We start from the raw sequence: 17,380 nt of genomic DNA, 5'->3' as shown, positions 1-17,380 counted from the left end.
TTGTTGTCGTGTTTCTCTTGGCTGTACATTACATAAGTGTAATATATTAGATACATCCTCAGCAAAAATGCAATGTAGTTTGGAATTGTAGAGACATGTTTTTCAAACTTTGGTCGAATGTCAAAAGACAATGTCAAAAACTGACAAAAATCGTTAGGCATGTGAAAGAAATCGTGACTGGAGAGCAGAGCAAGTGTTGTTTTTTCGATCTAGGACCTGATCCAAGATCAAAGGAAGCCCAAAAAAGAAAAGAAGATTGCTGTATAGTGCAAAGTTTGAAGGAAAATAGAAATATGCGAGTCAAAGGGCAAAATAAGGCAAGAAAAATTAGACAAATTGATGTTTTGACAAATTTATCATTGTGTTTTTGACTATTCAGATGTTTACAAACAAGGTGAATCAGCCTGTCAATTTTATTATGGTTTGCATTCCATTTTCCTATTGAATGCCTGTATTATTCATGATATATACTTATGAACGCTCTACAATAAAATTATAAATTAGTGTTAATAATTTAGAACTATACAACCCCGAATTAGATTAGTTATTTACAGAATTACATTGATCTAAGTACAGAAAGCTTGTCAAAAATAATTAGTTAATTATTCAATAGTCCACGAAATAAATTATGAAGAAAACTAATGACTGATAGTGCAGAGCCAGTGACATAACATAAGGAACTGGCCAGATATCGAAAATGTTTAATTTGGAAGCTTTGAGGAGCCTGAATTCAAAAAATTCACATAAAACTTTAAAGCCTACAGCTTTGGGATGGTTACAACTATCCGAATTGGAAAAGGAATTCACAATGCCCTAAAACTGTACAGACAATATTTTCTTGGAATGCACAAGCTAGTAAAATATTACGTGAGGTTAAGGCTATTTTGAATAACTGGCCAGTTCAGCTCTATACTTCAGTTCAAAAGTTTAGTATCTACGCATCTAAAAAATGTAATTACAAACTTCAAACGATTTCAATGAGGCCTCAAATTCGCCCACGACTACAGTAAGAGCGGTGTTGGCTGCAAAAATTGCAAAATCAACATGTAAAAAATTTTTCCAACCATTTAAACTGAATAAACAAACTAATGAAAGGCTAAAAAGTGAAGGGAAAATAAAAATCCTTTGCTCCAATCGGTAGTGATGTGGTCTACAGTTTAAAAAATGAAATCAAGAAAAGTTGAACAAATGAAGATTCCTGAGTGTGATAATTCAAAAGATCGCATTCCAAAGAAATTGGCAAATGCACACTTTTAAAAATGAAAAAGAAACGCGAGGTAATACCGAAGAATTTTACATATATTCACAAGTGGTATTGCTGGAGAAACTGCTGGGTGGTGTGGAAAGTTGTAAAAATGCATCATGGGGTGTGATTTGATACTGATGTCAGTAGACACGGGTTATTATATCGGAAAAAGTGGGGCCCCTTCAAATTATCAGGAGCAATTATCAGACTATTAAATCATACAACTGTACAATTTAACATAAAATATCGATATATGAATTAAACTTTTTATTATTTATAAGTAGCACATTTATATTCTTTCAACGTTAATTCTTACTTTACAACTTTTGTTCGCGTAGATTTCCAGAAGACTTCCTCTTTAAAAAGCTGAGAAGCTTTGAGCTGGAGGTTTTCTTTTGAAGCGGTGGGTGTGGTGACTCAACCGAACGGGTTCGACCATGACGCATTTTTCGGCTCGGCATGCTGTACCGACGATCGCGAGGTTTCTCGGTAGACTCGCCGATACCGAGCTTATCTAAAGAATCGACGGAAACAGCGAGTGCCCTCGCAAAAGATGCTTCTTGAGGAACGTGTGACTGCAAAGGGAAAGATCGGGCCAGCGTCTTTGTATTTTCGTCAGTAACAGTCCCTGAATCTACATCTTCAACTGCACTAGGTGAGCGTGGACTGGACACCGTAGAGCTCGATGCTGAAGGGCCGCTATCAAAGTCATCATTGCTGTAAGACATTTTGCGTAAATCGATTTGAGTTTTATGCTCCGATTTCCTTCGAAATTTACTTAATTTTCGGTGTTTCTCGGGCTTATCTTGTTTCTCGCCTTTATCGCTTTTGTCAGTCCGCGTTGGCGAAACCCCCATACCGGCAGGGACCGACGCGACATCATCATTTTCACATCCAACTTGCTCTGCTTTCAGTGCGGCTTCAGTATGACTTGAATTTGGTGAAAATAAATCATGTAAACTCTTTCGCCATCTCCTTTTAACATCTTTCGAACGGATTTTTCCTCGCTTAGATTTGAGAAGGTTTTTGAAAAACCTTGGCAATTTACCGGGAGTATTATCAACAAGCTGTGATAGCTCGAGAGTACCTTGAGATTCATTCAATAATGCGCCAGTAATGAACTCGTTCCTTGGTGAGGATGCACTGTCTTCATTCTTCAGGGGAACTACAGCCTGTATCGAAGTCCCTTTCTCTGATTCAACCTCCGAGCCTTTTTCGTCTTCTGTACCAATACCCTGACCTTTCAAAATTCTTCCGCCACAGTGCGGGCATCTAGCAAGTTTGGATTTTATAACTCGTCGCGATGCTCTCATTCGGACAGACCCGAAACGATCTTTAAAGTTTTCAACCCCTAGCGTGTCGTCAATAACCTCGCCCTTTTCAAACGAGCGACACGTGCACATGAGGCTGGCATCGATGACGTAATCAAAACTTGTTTTGTCCTCGATCTGTGCTTCTTCGTCATTTTCGATGAATTTGTCAAGAATGATATCCAATGCCTTCACAATATTTTGAAATGATGGCCGCTCCTTGGGATTCATCTATCAAAGCGGAGTTTTGATATCATGCTTATAAAGTAGCACTGATAATTATATACGACGGTTATATCAAAGAAAATTGTAGGCCACATCCAATAAACTGGGTGGATCAGTGACTCAATATGGGGAAAAACGGGATTTATGAGCTCTTAAAATTGTTTATCTTCATGCAAATCTAGGAGGGGAAGGGGAGAGAATGGAGGGGTAACGGGAAGAGGAGGATAACGGGAAGGGAAGGGTAACGGGAAGAGAAGGGAAAAGAGAAAGGAAAAGGGAGAAAAGAAGTGTCTGCTAATAACAAATGTCCAAAAACATGTCGGAGCCAGCATTGTTAGAATAACTGGTTAGACAACAAATGGGAGAAAATTAAATAACATGTCTAAAAGCTCAAACAAAAAGGTGCTACTATTGGAAAAAGACACCGTTTTTTCAGCAAGCTGACTGAAACAGTTAGTCTGAAATGCGCTTGAAGAAAATTTGATCAAAACAAAAAAAGAAAAGCCTATTAAATACCTGACAGCATCTGATGGTCAAGTCAAGAAATTTCGACGGACAGTCAGCAGCAACTTCTGTAAAATTCTCCACAGCTAATCCAAAGTCCTACAAAGGAAGAGAAGAAGTAATAAATATTTAAAAAATTAGTTGCTTGTAAAAAAGGTTAGAATCTATTTGTGAAAAACATTTAAATGCAAAAATCCACTTATTTTGAAGTTATTCTTAAAAAACGCGAAAGCAAGAACCATTGGCGCAAAAAATCTTTCAGCCATTAAACGCAGCTTCGCTATATTCCACAAAACATTAGCAGCCAATTCAATGAATCTTCGTGAACTTAAGGTGTTTAAAAAACCCCTTACTCCAGACTTGAGATTTATTGATATATTTTACTCATAAATACATATTTTCTTCTATATTGCTCAACCGTTAATACTTTAAAATTTCTTTTTTAATTAACAAAGCCAGTGTACAACAAATATATATCCATCTAGATGAAAACCACGTATTTTTTCGTGTGCTATTTTCAATGTTGATTATCAGGCTCCCCCTTCCTAGCGTTAGTCACAGGAGTACGAATTTAATGCGCACAAGAGTGCAAGCAGTCGAGGTTAATACACCTCTTGTCTTTTCCGAGGCTAATCTAAGTACCCTACCGTAGGGCCACTGGCAAGCCCGCGTAGCGGGCTTCGTAGGGGAGCTAGTTTAATTACTAGAATTGATTTAATTACTTTCGCTATTGATACATGTCGCACAAACCAAACGAGAACCAACTTTATTCTAGCCACACCTTCACTGCAATGGAAACACAGCCATTTGATTCAAAAGCTCCGGAATCAATGTTGTATCTGATTCTGATTTAACTCGTTTAACTATCGATCAAGCTCAACGGTGCGTGAATTTCACTCCAGTGAAATGAAAGTTGAGCACAATAGGGACAGACTACTTTAAAATGCTATAATTTGAAGCCTTATGCATAAATTAAAGTAAGCAAGAAGGCTAGACTCTCCTAATATTTCAGAACCCTGGATTCAACTGTGTAATGTACACTGAAAATATAAATAAAAATGAAGACACAATATATACAAAAGAACTCGGCACAAAGTAAGTATGCATTACATACATCACTTCTAGGGACATCATCAGGATCTGCTCCAGGACACATCGTAATCATCTCACATAACATTATGCCATACGAAAAAACATCAGCCTAAAATAAGAATAACAAATTTATATCAGACAGAAAGAATAGCAAGCGTAGCCTTTTAGAGAAGCCTCGCTGAGAATTTGCTTATTAGAGCAAAGAGGCCTTAGGTGTAAATCGTTCAGAAATGGGTAAGGTTTTCACCTAAAGGCTTTATCGTCTTAAAATAATGCAAAGAGGTCTTTGAAGTACAATATAAAATGATGCTATGGAACTTTTTAAAGATCTCGGCAAAAGATGGATGTTTTTTTATCAGTTTGTAATTAATAAAAGAGTACAAGGCTACAAGTAATGTTAGAAAAATAGAGGCATGTGTTATGCCCCTCTCGAATGATAGGGTGCATTTGGTGCATCGAAAAATTCTCACGGAGAAGACATAAATCTATGGATTAACATTAAGTCAGAAACCACTCAAAGAGCAGACTTACACAATATTTTTTAATTGCGGTCATTAAAGACTACACAAAAGATCACAAAATCGTTAGACGTGAGAAAACGATTTCAAGTAGCTAGAGATCGAATCAATAAGTTGAACTTACTTTCATGTTGTATGGCTTGTCGTTCAAAACTTCTGGTGCCATGTGATAAGGAGATCCAACTATTTCAAAAAAATATTCGTCTTCGCTGGAATAGAAAGAGAATAGAAAGAAATATCCACACAAGGATCGTTTCGAAGGTTACCAAAAAAATTCTCATTCCAAGACAAAACTGTTCCTTCAATCTGAGTATCTAAAACTTAAAACTCACACAAACTGGTTGTACTTTCATCATTTTAATTCTAGCCCGACATGCCAAAAGCAATTTTATTATCATAAAATAATGTGATTCTGCTGTTTTGTGCAATGCTGGAACTTTGAATAAGAATAAATACATTTGATAAAGAGGAAAATAGCTTGACAAAATTCGAGTGATTTTCAGTGCTGGTGGATTACCTTGCTTTTAATTAGTCAATGGAAATCTTGGAAAATTTGCATGAAAAGCTTGGCAAAAACAGTTTTAAAATATGGGGGCAAGGGTCTAAATACAAACTAAAACTGGGCTAAAGAAGTGCCGATGATTAAGGAGAAATTTCCTCATCTGCCATAGCTTATTGTCTGTGAAACCACCATCCTGAACCACAAAATAAAATTAAAACACGAATCCTCTCCCAACAATTCTGATAAGATAGTGCACAGATGACATCTACTTTCTGGATAAACCAACACTTTATCTAAGCAAATTTGCACAAAAAAAGCACAAAAAAGCATAGGGCACCTACCTCAGAGCCAATCCTGCAACTGTGCGACTGAGGCCGAGATCTGCAACAATCGCTTGCAATCCAAAATCGTCTTTCTGTCTAATCAAAATGTTCTGCAGGGCAAAACAAACTCTATTGCTATATCTGCAGACATCAGACTGGTTTTTACAACTATGGCAAATGCTTGGATGACTAAGAATGTAAATCCTTACGATTTTCATGTTAATATTTGTCGATCAATTGAACGTTGATCGATCCTTTATAACAAAATGCTATTCAAACTGCGTCAAAGAAAAATCTGTCTAGCCCTGCAATTTTAGCAAATAAGAACCTTGAAAGCATCAACTTTGCAATGTAACAGGAAACATTGCATAACTGTAGACGGTATTTAAGATCAATATGCAGCCACTGCCATTAAGACAAATATTTCATAGTTGCAGGTTAACGGAAAAGTAATTAATGTACAGAGTGTTGTAGATTGAGAAAATTTAAGTATGTGGTGACTTGTGTGACGAAGTCAGCAGTCATTCGTATAACTAAATTCACCCCTGTAGCATTCAATTCACACATGCCAATGCTTCTTTAACATAAAAGTTTTTGGTGTGCCTTTTCATCTTCTAAGTTTTTCGAATGTACTGGGAAATGCAGTGTATCTGTAGCAAAAATAATGCAATTACCAGTTGGCAGCGCATACCAAAGACTGCAAACTGGCAGCGGGCTCGGAGTGTAAGTTGCAAGGTGAAGAAAAGAAAAACTGGGAAACTTCCTCCAGGGGAGGGAAATTTCTGAAATAAAATAACTAATTTGGAAATTTTTAGTAGCGTTTTGTAAGTGGGCCTTGCGTCACTCAATAATTCGCCAATCAGATATCCACGAAAAGAATTGATTAGCAATAAATACCTTCGATGCAAGATCTCGATGAATGACACCCTGTGAATGCAAGTAATGCATGCCACGGGCAATTTCGAGCGCGACGGATAACTTCGCCTGCCAAGTGCTTAATAAGGGGCTCTTTTTTGTCAGCAAATCGTCGAGGGATCCACCAGTAATGTACTAAAAGTGAACAAAAAGGAATAATTTATTCAGTTGAGAATCGCTTTATTGGCATAGAAAAAACTAAATTCAATATTGTCAGGAATTTCAATTCGTATACAACAGGGTGAAAATAAAAAATTCATAAGATAAATCTATCGTATTTAAATCATGTTACATTGTATTTTGTACTCGTTGACTCTCACGCAGAGCTGCCACTGCTCGCAAATGCCTAAGAGACTTATTTCCGCAAGGACACAATTTTTGAGGGATATGGTCGGTGCCGAGGTCTGTACAACCGACGAAAGGAAATGCAAATAAGATTAACAGAGCTTAAAATGATATCTATATGCAAATGCAACCTTATTATTATCAAGTTTACACAACATATAGTTATAAGGTTAAAAAATCAATATGTTGGTAGATTTATAATCAACGGTGCGGTGGTAAAAACAAATTTTCGCTCCTAGTCTCCTGCAGCAGTCAGGGACGCCGGAGAGGGGTCACGGGGAGTCAACAGCCCCTCTTGTCCTTTGATAGAAGGGGCAAAGGGGCCAAAGTGCCCTTTTCATAGAAGTGTCCTTGACATCGGCCTTTTGGAATTATCAAAGAGATTCATATGAAATCCCAACTTTAGTGTCGTACTCATGACCAAGTTTCTCAAAACTTGCAACAAAATTTTCAAGATGCCTACAGAAAATCGAAATAAAATGACAGCTACAAAAGAATTAGTTGAAGCTGTGAATTTTTTTCAAATGCCCTTGCCCATTGGTCGGCGTCCCTGGCAGCAGATCACTGTCTTTCTCGTTAAGAATAGCTAGGTGAAAGATCTCAAATGCGAAATCGCAACGAATTATACTTACTTCAGTTAACAAACATAGGCTGTTCTTGTGCCATGCTAGCCCTTCGCATCTGAAAAGTTAAAAGACCATAGAGAGTTACAGAGATAGGAACTACAGATGTATAACGACAGCCTAGATACATTCAAAGTCAGTTCATCTGTGTATTCCACAATCACAGAGTTGAAAACGTTAAGAGATCACAGAGAAATACTGATTTATAGGCCGTAACATACACAATTATCCAAATTAACTTTATAAGAGAAACACTGAAGGTAGGAAAAGTAGACATTGAAACACATGGAGCTTATATGATCTGCGGTGAATAAGTGGGCGACTTAAAGGTTTGTTAAACTTTAACACGGACAGCAATGTGGGTGCAGGTGATGGGATTGGCAATTCAAAAACCACGCCCTCAAGGTCAATACACGCTGTATAGTGTGAATAAATAGCATTAGTGCTACCAAAACAAAAAGAAGATTTCAAAAGAAACTAAAATTAAGAGTTTTCAAATTATAGACTTATTTGAAAAAAAATTCGTCATGCCGAAAGACAGTCAGCTGTCACGACTTCTTTAAAGTCAAAACATCCCATCAAAATATTTACGTTTAGCTCTTTTTCTGTCAATTTTTCGCAGGTAGTCTTTTAACACTCAACAAAAACTTCTGGAGTTTCAATATACTTCTGAATAGTCAAAGTAAATTAGTTTTAACCAAATTATTGGTGATCTATCTATGGTTGATTCTCGTGAAAAAAATTGATTACGTTTTCAACGTTCTATATTTTCCATTCTAAGGAAAACAAATCCAACTAACATACCAGCCATGGGCACAGCACCTGGGGAATAGTGTGACCCTTAGCCCCCTCCATAAGCACCAAACTTGTGGAAATATTTCAGAAGCTGTGGTTCTTTGACATTTAACCCCTTTAAAAATATACTGTCCCTGTTTTCCTGGTACCATGAGTCATATAGGAATTAATAACTACATAGTATAGGGTCATTACACTGAGTCTCAGCAACACTTATTAAACCCACTGAAGAATGTTCAAAATGTTAGTGAAATAGATGCAATATCCAAGCCTGTATTTAAACTGAAGAGATTAGGCTTACAATTCAAGTGCTCAGCAGACCTGAAAAGACCTAAAAAAGGTCAGTAGACTAAAAATGGGGAAAACAGGCCATAACCAGGATTTTTTCAAAAGAGTGAAATTCGAAGCACTTTGTATTAGAAATGACACATAATACTTTTCAAGCCGAGAAAATAATTATTTTTATTGATTTCAACAAAATCGATTTCAACAAGATTATTGAACATTAATTAATGTCAATAGAAAGGGAGAAATTAATCAGTGTGAATGGAAGCTTTCTTTCCTTTTACACTAAAATTTTTATTTATTGAACTTTTTGGTAGTGCTACCGCACTGACGAACCCTCTAGTTATGCCACTGAAGAGCAGAGGTGCTGCATTGCACAGCTGTTCTGCTCTTAACTGTTCTGTCATCAAAAAACAAGATTATTTGACAATACTAATCTGCAGACAAAATCAAACAACTGTTTTTCCTTATCTAAACAAAAACCTTTTTCTTTCCTTAAATAAACCAAGCTGAAGACCTTTGGTAGAATGAGATCTTATCTGCACTGGATAGATTTTGTTTGATCAAAACTGGTTAACCACAACCAAAACTAAACACTGGATATTTGAAAATCCTGGTTTGTGGAAGATGGAAAGATCATAGATAAATTTATAAAATAATGGCCTCTGGAAGCCAGATATATTTCAGTAGTATAAAATTATTCCTATTGCAGGAAGGCTTCCAAAAAACAATGCAATATGCACTATTTAGACTCAAGAACCCACTCAGGGTTCGAGAACCATTAGAAACTGTTTGCAGTTAAGAAAGCTTAGAAAAGATATATATTTTCTTATTCTTCTTTGGTGGCATACGTAACATTTTCTTGTGTAGCATACCTTCTTACACAAAGGTAGTCCAGTGCCCTCTCCCTGGTGGAGGAGAAGGAGCTAACACCCCATGAAAACAAGATATGTTGCTTTTAATGCTAAACAGAATGTATCCCAGGGTACCTTTGCTGTTTAATCAAGTAAATTCCATAACCTGCTCAAGTTGATAGACAATACAACTAGCAGACAGTGAATCTTTGTTGGAGGTGAGGAATCAAAATGTAGAAAAATGCAAAAAATTCAGACATGATATGCTTAACTTAGATTGATTTCTTAAACAATTTTGGGTGGGGCTTTGGTACCTAACCAATACACTTAAGGTTTTTATTGCTCATTGAAAAGCTAAATGTGAAATCACTAATATGTATTGTATTTCCTGGAGAATTAATTAGAAAAAACTTGATACAATGAAAAGGGTTTAAATTGCTTCTTGATACAGCTCAAGAGACCAAATCTCTTTCCCAGGATGATACAGAATGTTTCTTAACTATTCATTTGGCTGTTTAAAAATGTCATAAAGCTCATAACACCTATTTCTAAACAATCCCAACAATGAGATATAAAAAACATGAAACCACATACTTTAACACATTTGGATGACAAAGTCTGTGCATTGCTTTTATTTCTTCTGAAAACATTGTCTTATGGTCTTCATCAGTTGTGTTTTTCAGTTCCTTTAACACTAAAACCTGACTTGTTAGCTTATGGGTTACCTGTGAAAAGAAAATAAGGGAGAATGAGAAAAACAGTGAAAACATAACCCATACTGTTGTCTCAGACTACCAAAACTTTGACTTAAGTGTGGATGATATTGTATGCACCCAAGCTAAAAAAATTACAAATGACCATTTATATACCCTTTTGGTAAATAGAACAGGATGGTTTTAATTTACTGCTCTGAGTTTCATGCTTGATGTGATTATTAGACAACTCTTCCTAATGCCTGATGATAACGCCTGATTGAGCATGGCAGTTTCATTAAACAGGAAGCTCAGAGTAACAATTTAGAACTGTCTGTCCTGCTATATACACCAAAAGCATTACCTAAGCACTGCCTATATGACATCAAGCACATTATGAAAGATAACTAGACAGTAATTTTCATAACATACAACTTTAAAAAATATGTATATGTACACATGGGCAGCTAAACAAGAGAAAATCCTACGCAAACATTCTTTTTATCCAAATTTAGAGGTGATTGGAAGCCCTGCAAAATGCCTCTTCTGTTAAACTCTCAGTTTTCTTCTAAGCTTCAAAATTTTTTGAACAATCTCTAGTATTTCCCATACTATCTCATCAAATCTTAAGATGAACATTATCAAAACTCTCAAGAAGGAAGGTATCTTTAGTTTTTGGGTTATGCCTTGAATTAAAAACCTATTGCTTCTTATTTGCAACTGAGAAAATTAGCAAAATTGAATCTCATCTTGTAATCTAGCTGAGAAGAGTTCATGTAATCTCCCCTTTCCAGAGCTTCAAAACCCATTCTTTGTCGAATAAAAATTCCAACAAAATAAAAAACATTCTTCGGGAAGACATAGTATCTCTTTGAAAATTAGCGTTTCAAGTATCTCTTAGGCCTTATCTACAAAACTTTTACTTCAAAATATCCACTACCCGGTGATGCTGTGGGCAACTGATATAGATCTTTACAAAAACATCCTCAAAAACGGTTTCAAAAGATTGGCCCTCCATTCCTAGATTTGAAATTCCTGTCTATCAATAATACTACTTGCAAACTCAAAGCACAAAATTTACAAAAAGTTGCAAATAGTGAAACGATAACATTTTTTCATTATGCCTCCTTTTGTCTGGCAAAGTTTTCACAAGAAAACAAAAAAAAATTAATATACTTCAAACCTGGCACAGAAAGCTATTTTGGTTTGTCCAGGTTCTGCTGCTTGACAGGGGAATACAAAATTAATTACGGTATGGAGGCGAAATTATTAAATTTTGGTTGACTCAGGCACTGTAACGTATACGATATTATTGGAGTCTACAGTCCAAAACAACGAACGAGAAAAGATATTATTGGAGTTTTTCACAGTTGTCAGCTGGTTAGTCGGCAAAAATTCCTTTACACTCACCTTGTACACATTGCCAAAAAACCCTTCACCAATTTGCTCAAAAGAAAAGTCATCATAATTCCACATATGTGGATTGTGAAGCAATTCTAAAGTCTTAGCGGGATCTGCCTTTTCCTCTTTTTTATGCATATCTTCCATGTGGTATATTTGTTCTCCATAACTTGTGTTGGAATTGCTCTTGGGAGCAAGCGAGTTGGAATCTGTTGACAAACCCATCGTGGATTTGTTGTCGTCCTGGTCCCGGCTGCATAAGCCAGTCTGGTTTGGATATATCAACATCATTGCTAGCCCTATGAAACATATCAACAGCTCATTAATGCAAGGATGCGGGTAAAATCCCCGATAGTATCAGATAGGTCCCCTTAAGACGGACAAGCGCTTTCAGTCTTCCTTCAGCACAGACCACATCTTCCGCCATGCGACAGTCTTAAGCCGAAGCAGGAAATCAAACTTTGTTTTGACAAAAATACAGGGGACCAAACACGATTAAATCAGCCAATCGGATTGTCATTCTCTTCAGTTCGCTTTTGGATCCCTATGGCACACACATTTTGGTTGGCAATCTTTTCGTCTATTCACTCTTACAAGTATTAATTTGATTTTGAATTCATAAGGAAGCATAAATAATCAAACGACATTTGGCCGGACATATGACAGTCATCGCCCATAACAAACCGCCTTTATGGAGATACAATTGGTTGCTTTTATGATTTCACAACAATTTTCCACCATTCGATGTTTATAACGCAGCCAAACGGATATAAGATGCTGCTTAATTTAGATCATCATACTTCAAAACTTCTAAACTTTCTTTGGTTGTTTCAAATAACGGGGCAGACGAGTAGACTAAAACTACATCAATTTTTATACCTAAAACCTATAAAATAATTTTTAAAAATTTGGTGCCTCATTATCAAACTTTTAATGTTTGATTTGATTTATCAAACTGTATCTTCCTCGTGCTTTCGAATTGTTTCCTGAAATAAGGAATTTCAGAGTTGTTATTTCTATATATAATTTGGGCTCCTACGAAAAATGTGGCGGTGGCGGTTTTTTACTGTTGACTCAATGAATGCTAAATAATGCTTTAAATGTAGTGACTGGCGGTATAATTAGGTCTTTGTGTTTATACAGTCGCTAAGAAACATTTTGTATCAAAATTTGGTAAAAAATTAAGGAACTCATGTGTCAGGATTTTGCAAAGTGCCTAATAAAAATATTGTATATTATCATGTGTAAAGCCCCTTCCCTTCAGGCCTATCTAAAAATAATCTTGATATTCCGGAGAAAAATTAATTCATAAATGAACACGTGCAATAGAACTTGCACCATCAAATTCATTTGTAAATTCGTGCTAGAATGTCCGAAAATGCTTTTCTTTCCACACTGTCATTTATACCACCTCAAAAAACGACTTACGCTTTAATTCTTAAAAGCCTCCATAAAGAAAAACATGGGCTTAAATTCATATCCAGCTGCTATGCCTCGCAACAAGCTAAGGCATATTATATGAGAGTCCCTGTGCTCAGTGGCGGTTTTGAGGGGGTCCAAGGGGTCCCGGGGGCCATGGCCCCATGCCCGCGCTTATGGTAGCCAAAAGGGCCCCCAAACCTAAAAAAAAGATAGAAAAGAACAAGGGCCCCGCAGATGTTTTTGGCCCCGGGCCCAGCAGTCCCTAAAACCGTTGCTGCCTGTGCTGTGTGCAGCGAAGTTTTGAATGAATTGAAAACCCTAAGCAAACTCTCTAAGAAAGGAGCTGAATTTCGTTTAATGTAACACAGCTTGCCGGCGTGACAATGTCTATGCATATAAAGATTGTTTGTTTTCTTGATGGACTAATTTTTAGATAATCATTCATTGGATAATATTTCATAACCAAACATATTTAATTCAAACTGAAAAACGAACTAGTTTCAGAATTTGCAGCCAAAGCTTGTGCCAAACTTGACCAACAGGGGCCATCAAATTATTTCTATATCCATGTCATTCAACTGAAGCTTCTATATCTCAGCTTGGGCTCTCATTTTTTACATCTGGCTGTGTGCTTGACATGCTCTATACAGTGATGGATGGAACTTTCTTGCAATACTTAAATATGGGTCTCGTCTCAGTTTTTCCTTAGGGTCCCAGATGAAGGGCCGCTGAGAACATTACAGATGAGGGGGTTAAAACGTTTTAGGGCAACTTTTTGCTAAAAATGCTGAAAACCGAGAGCAGAGCATCTTTTTGTGTGGTTTTAAGTACATTTTGGAAATTATTGGGCGGGAAGGGGGGCTAAAGCCTCTTCAGCCGCCCCGTTTCCGTGATCCCTGCCCAGATGCCTCCGTTACGCCGCTGGTATCAAGCAGGGTCAACAGAGTCGCAGCTATTAGGATAGGGCATTGACCCCTGGATCCCCCCCTCTTGGTAATCTTGATACAGCTCCTGCTGCTTTCGAATTAAGAACTTGCAAATCGAGACCAACACACAAAATATTCATCAGGTAATCGGAAAAATAGAACGTCGGCCACTGCAAGTTACTCATATTCGTTTCCATGAAAGTGCCAACTGCAGAAAATTTAAATTGACACTGGAAGTTCCAACCAATAAAGACACTTGTAAGAAAGTGGGGCTACTGGCCCCGCTACCCCCTGACACAGGCGCCTTGACTCTACCAACGAGCCTACACAGGGTTGTTGGTAAAGGCCGTTTGGTGCGAGTGCAAGCGCCCTTCGTTGAGTTCAATTGTCCTTTTCACTTGGGCATTGCTTTCGAAATTTGTGCAGTTTTTAATTTTTTTTACCATAAATAGGCTATCGATGATAAGATTTCAGGGCTTCGCAGTGATTCCCGGGTTGTGGCAGCCCATACTTGTTTGTTCGAAGACTTTGATACTGAAAGTGACAACTTTGGCGCAACTAGACCCATTATTATAAATCCAGAATCACCTTTTGAAATCCCTATAACCCCTTTGTTCTAAAAAAGCGAATCCTTTACGTAGCATATTGACATATGAACTGACCCATAGATTTACCGTAGATCACGTTTAAATCCATGTTGTCCATGTGAGAGGGTAGCTATCACAAAATATAGGGTGTGGCCATAGGTGTGGCAGCTAAAAGAATGCAATAGCATAGTCCAACCTTCTAGCTAGGACGAAACATTTGACAAAAATACGTTTAAATTTTATTTTTATATATCTGCACATTTGGTTTTGATCTCCACACTCAGGCCGCATCCCGGACGTCAGTTACAACGATCTCTGTGGGCTTTCTATAACATCTGCTGGCTTGAAATCGTTTTGCGTTTGTTATTAGTTAGGCCTATAGCAAGTAACGTTCTGTACATAAATAAACAAATACAAAACGAAACTAATAGAAATATCAATAGATAATTTTGCCCGCACCAGAATCGTTGATATGATATTTGAAAATGATCAGCATAGACAGAATAATGATTAGAGACTATGACTTCGTTGTTGATAACCCATAATCATGAAGAAAGTAGGCATCCAGTTTGCAAATACTCAGCAAGGTTCTTGTCTTTTTGACTGATCTTACTGACGAGTAAAGATTTTACAATATCAAAAACTGAGACCGAATGGGTTGGTGGGTTTCCTGAGATTTATCAAAGTCTGCATCTAATATTTCTGCTTCCTGCTGGAAACAAAAACCAAAAACAACTTACCATAAAACTGCGTATAACTTCTGAGATAGTTGGTCTTTTCTTTGCGTTTCCGTGTAAAACAGAAGAAATGTTCTGCCACTGTTGTTTTTCTCGTGTCTGGATTTATATCTGCACCAAATTGAGCGCGTTTTATCTCACCGATACCATCGATAGTTTCTGTCAACGACAAGTGAGAATAAACAATAGCACCAATTTCACCTCCGTGTTGAACGCGAATTCCGACTGAGGATTCAAAGCATGATGTGCAGAGGGCCACATCTGCAGCAGTTTAGATTGCCCTAAAACTCCTTGTGGTTTTCTCACCTCGTATTATTTTAATGAACTCCTTAAAAATCTGATCGTCGTTGCAGCAGACATTTGAGTCTAATACAGACCGCTTTTTATTTAAAAAGCAAAGCTTCTACCTCAGCACACAGTTTAGCTTTCTGAAGCCCTATTCAATGCATCGAAAAGGAAATTGTGAGCTCCTACTGTTTTCCGCATCATCCAGGGTCCCATGGTGGTTTACATCAATCTTTCATGATCTAATCTACAAGAAAACCCGTGCAAATAAATCAATTCTTGATTGAGCAAAGTTGAATTGGGGCTAACCCAGTGTTGCTCAATAACACCTGTCGCATTTTGTATGTGAAGAGTAACTCTGGAAAAACCTAAGATTGTTTCGCTTTTTAGATCATTCATTGTTTTGTGCTATTTTTGATAAATATGAGTCATCTACATGATAAGAGTAACCTTCCACAAATGAGACAGAAGATCTTTCAAAATGAGCTGAAGCCTGAATGGGCTAATTACATAATACACTGCGAGGTCTTTAAGTAGATTTTAGTAGATTTTTTGTCTTTGGCACAGTGTTTGTAGAAGTTTCTTGCAGAATCGCATTCTGCCAAGATTTTAACGAAGAACTTAACCAAGAGTCCACGTCCCTACACTCAATCAGTTTATAAGAATACCAAAAAGGTTTCCAGCCTTAATGTTCTTAAACAATTGTTCTATTTAAGTCTAAATAAATTGAAAGGAATCTTGTTTCTTTCCAATCTGGTATGATTTAAAGGCAATCTGTCTCGTTCTGGATTGGTTAACGAGAACAATAGCTGGAACAATAGCCTAAACACGATTCCAGCGCTCCGCCATTTTTTTTACATTGTCAAAAATTGATGGAGGACTGGAAACAATTAAAAATCCCTTTGTTCTTATAATCAATCATCGTCGTGACAGATTGCCTTCAAGGGCAACATAGCAGTAAGAAACTTTATGCCATAATGAGGAAATGGACGCACGAAAGTTTTTTAGCAATTATAGCAATCAAAAAATTCTCATAACATTTTAAAAAAGAGCAAATATTTTAAATATGTGATCTGGGGCTGAGCAATTTCGAGTTGAACAATTTCGAGCATGATTTTTCCAATAAACATTGTTCTGATTTCCAAAGAACATTATTCTGATTTACGAGAATAACAAAGATGCCTAACAGTCGCAGAAGAATTTTGACTGAGTACAAAGGCAGTTTTTTCATAAATTTACTAGTGGTTCAATTTTTTTTAAAAATTTATGTTATCTTTCAGCACATTTAACACGTTTATTTCTCAGAAAATCGAAGATTTGGAACGAGCTCTAATATATAGTTGTTTTTAGCTTAAAAAATATAGGAAACAGTGGCTTTTATCAAAGAAAAAAATCAGTAGTTCAATCGAAATGCTACGGATTTTCAATAGAAGATTTCCTAATTACTGTTTCTGGAAACTTCTACCCGTGCGCCGAATCATAAACTTCCAGTCAAGTACGATTTTTTCTTTAGGTCCCTCTATAGATTCCGTATTACAGTACAACCTGTATTTTCACCAAGAAAAACCTTTATTGCAACAATATCCGTATCTTCTATTATAAGTTGTCATAAAGGGGTGATTGTTTTATTGCGAGCCATGCAACAATAAGGCCCTAGAAAGTAATTCCTGGATAACGTCATCTATTGGGCAAGAAAAATTGCGGGCTCTTGCAAGACAATGTTTGGTCATTGTCATTGCTGGAAGGATGACGAGTGACGAAACTAGTACTTGATTCTTTCGGCAAACAAGACG

The 17,380-nt window shown here is 37.0% G+C and overlaps 1 protein-coding gene across 2 annotated transcripts; it reads right to left on the bottom strand.

Moving 5' to 3' along the window:
• Positions 1 to 138: 138 nt before the first annotated feature.
• On the bottom strand, positions 139 to 15,805 carry LOC148959815 (uncharacterized). 2 transcript variants are annotated; one of them, XM_089109624.1, is made up of 10 exons: positions 15,306 to 15,805; positions 11,640 to 11,929; positions 10,132 to 10,262; positions 7,613 to 7,661; positions 6,618 to 6,770; positions 5,739 to 5,830; positions 5,020 to 5,104; positions 4,400 to 4,486; positions 3,298 to 3,384; positions 139 to 2,787 (listed from the first exon to the last, which is right to left on the bottom strand). In XM_089109624.1, exons 2-10 carry the CDS (start codon positions 11,919 to 11,921, stop codon positions 1,564 to 1,566), a joined length of 2,190 nt encoding a protein of 729 aa, XP_088965750.1. In that variant the 5' UTR covers positions 11,922 to 11,929; positions 15,306 to 15,805; the 3' UTR covers positions 139 to 1,563. The 2 variants fall into 2 exon arrangements, with proteins under 2 accessions (XP_088965750.1, XP_088965749.1); XM_089109623.1 differs by lacking the exon at positions 15,306 to 15,805 and having other exon boundaries at positions 11,640 to 15,285.
• Between the last annotated feature and the right edge of the window lie 1,575 nt (positions 15,806 to 17,380).

This window comes from Rhopilema esculentum, chromosome 8 (assembly GCF_057945365.1).
Source record: "Rhopilema esculentum isolate cy_ngs chromosome 8, ASM5794536v1, whole genome shotgun sequence".
Taxonomy (NCBI): Eukaryota; Metazoa; Cnidaria; class Scyphozoa; order Rhizostomeae; family Rhizostomatidae; genus Rhopilema; species Rhopilema esculentum.
Note: the sequence above shows the minus strand (reverse complement) of the source record. Positions and strands in the feature narration are given on the sequence as shown.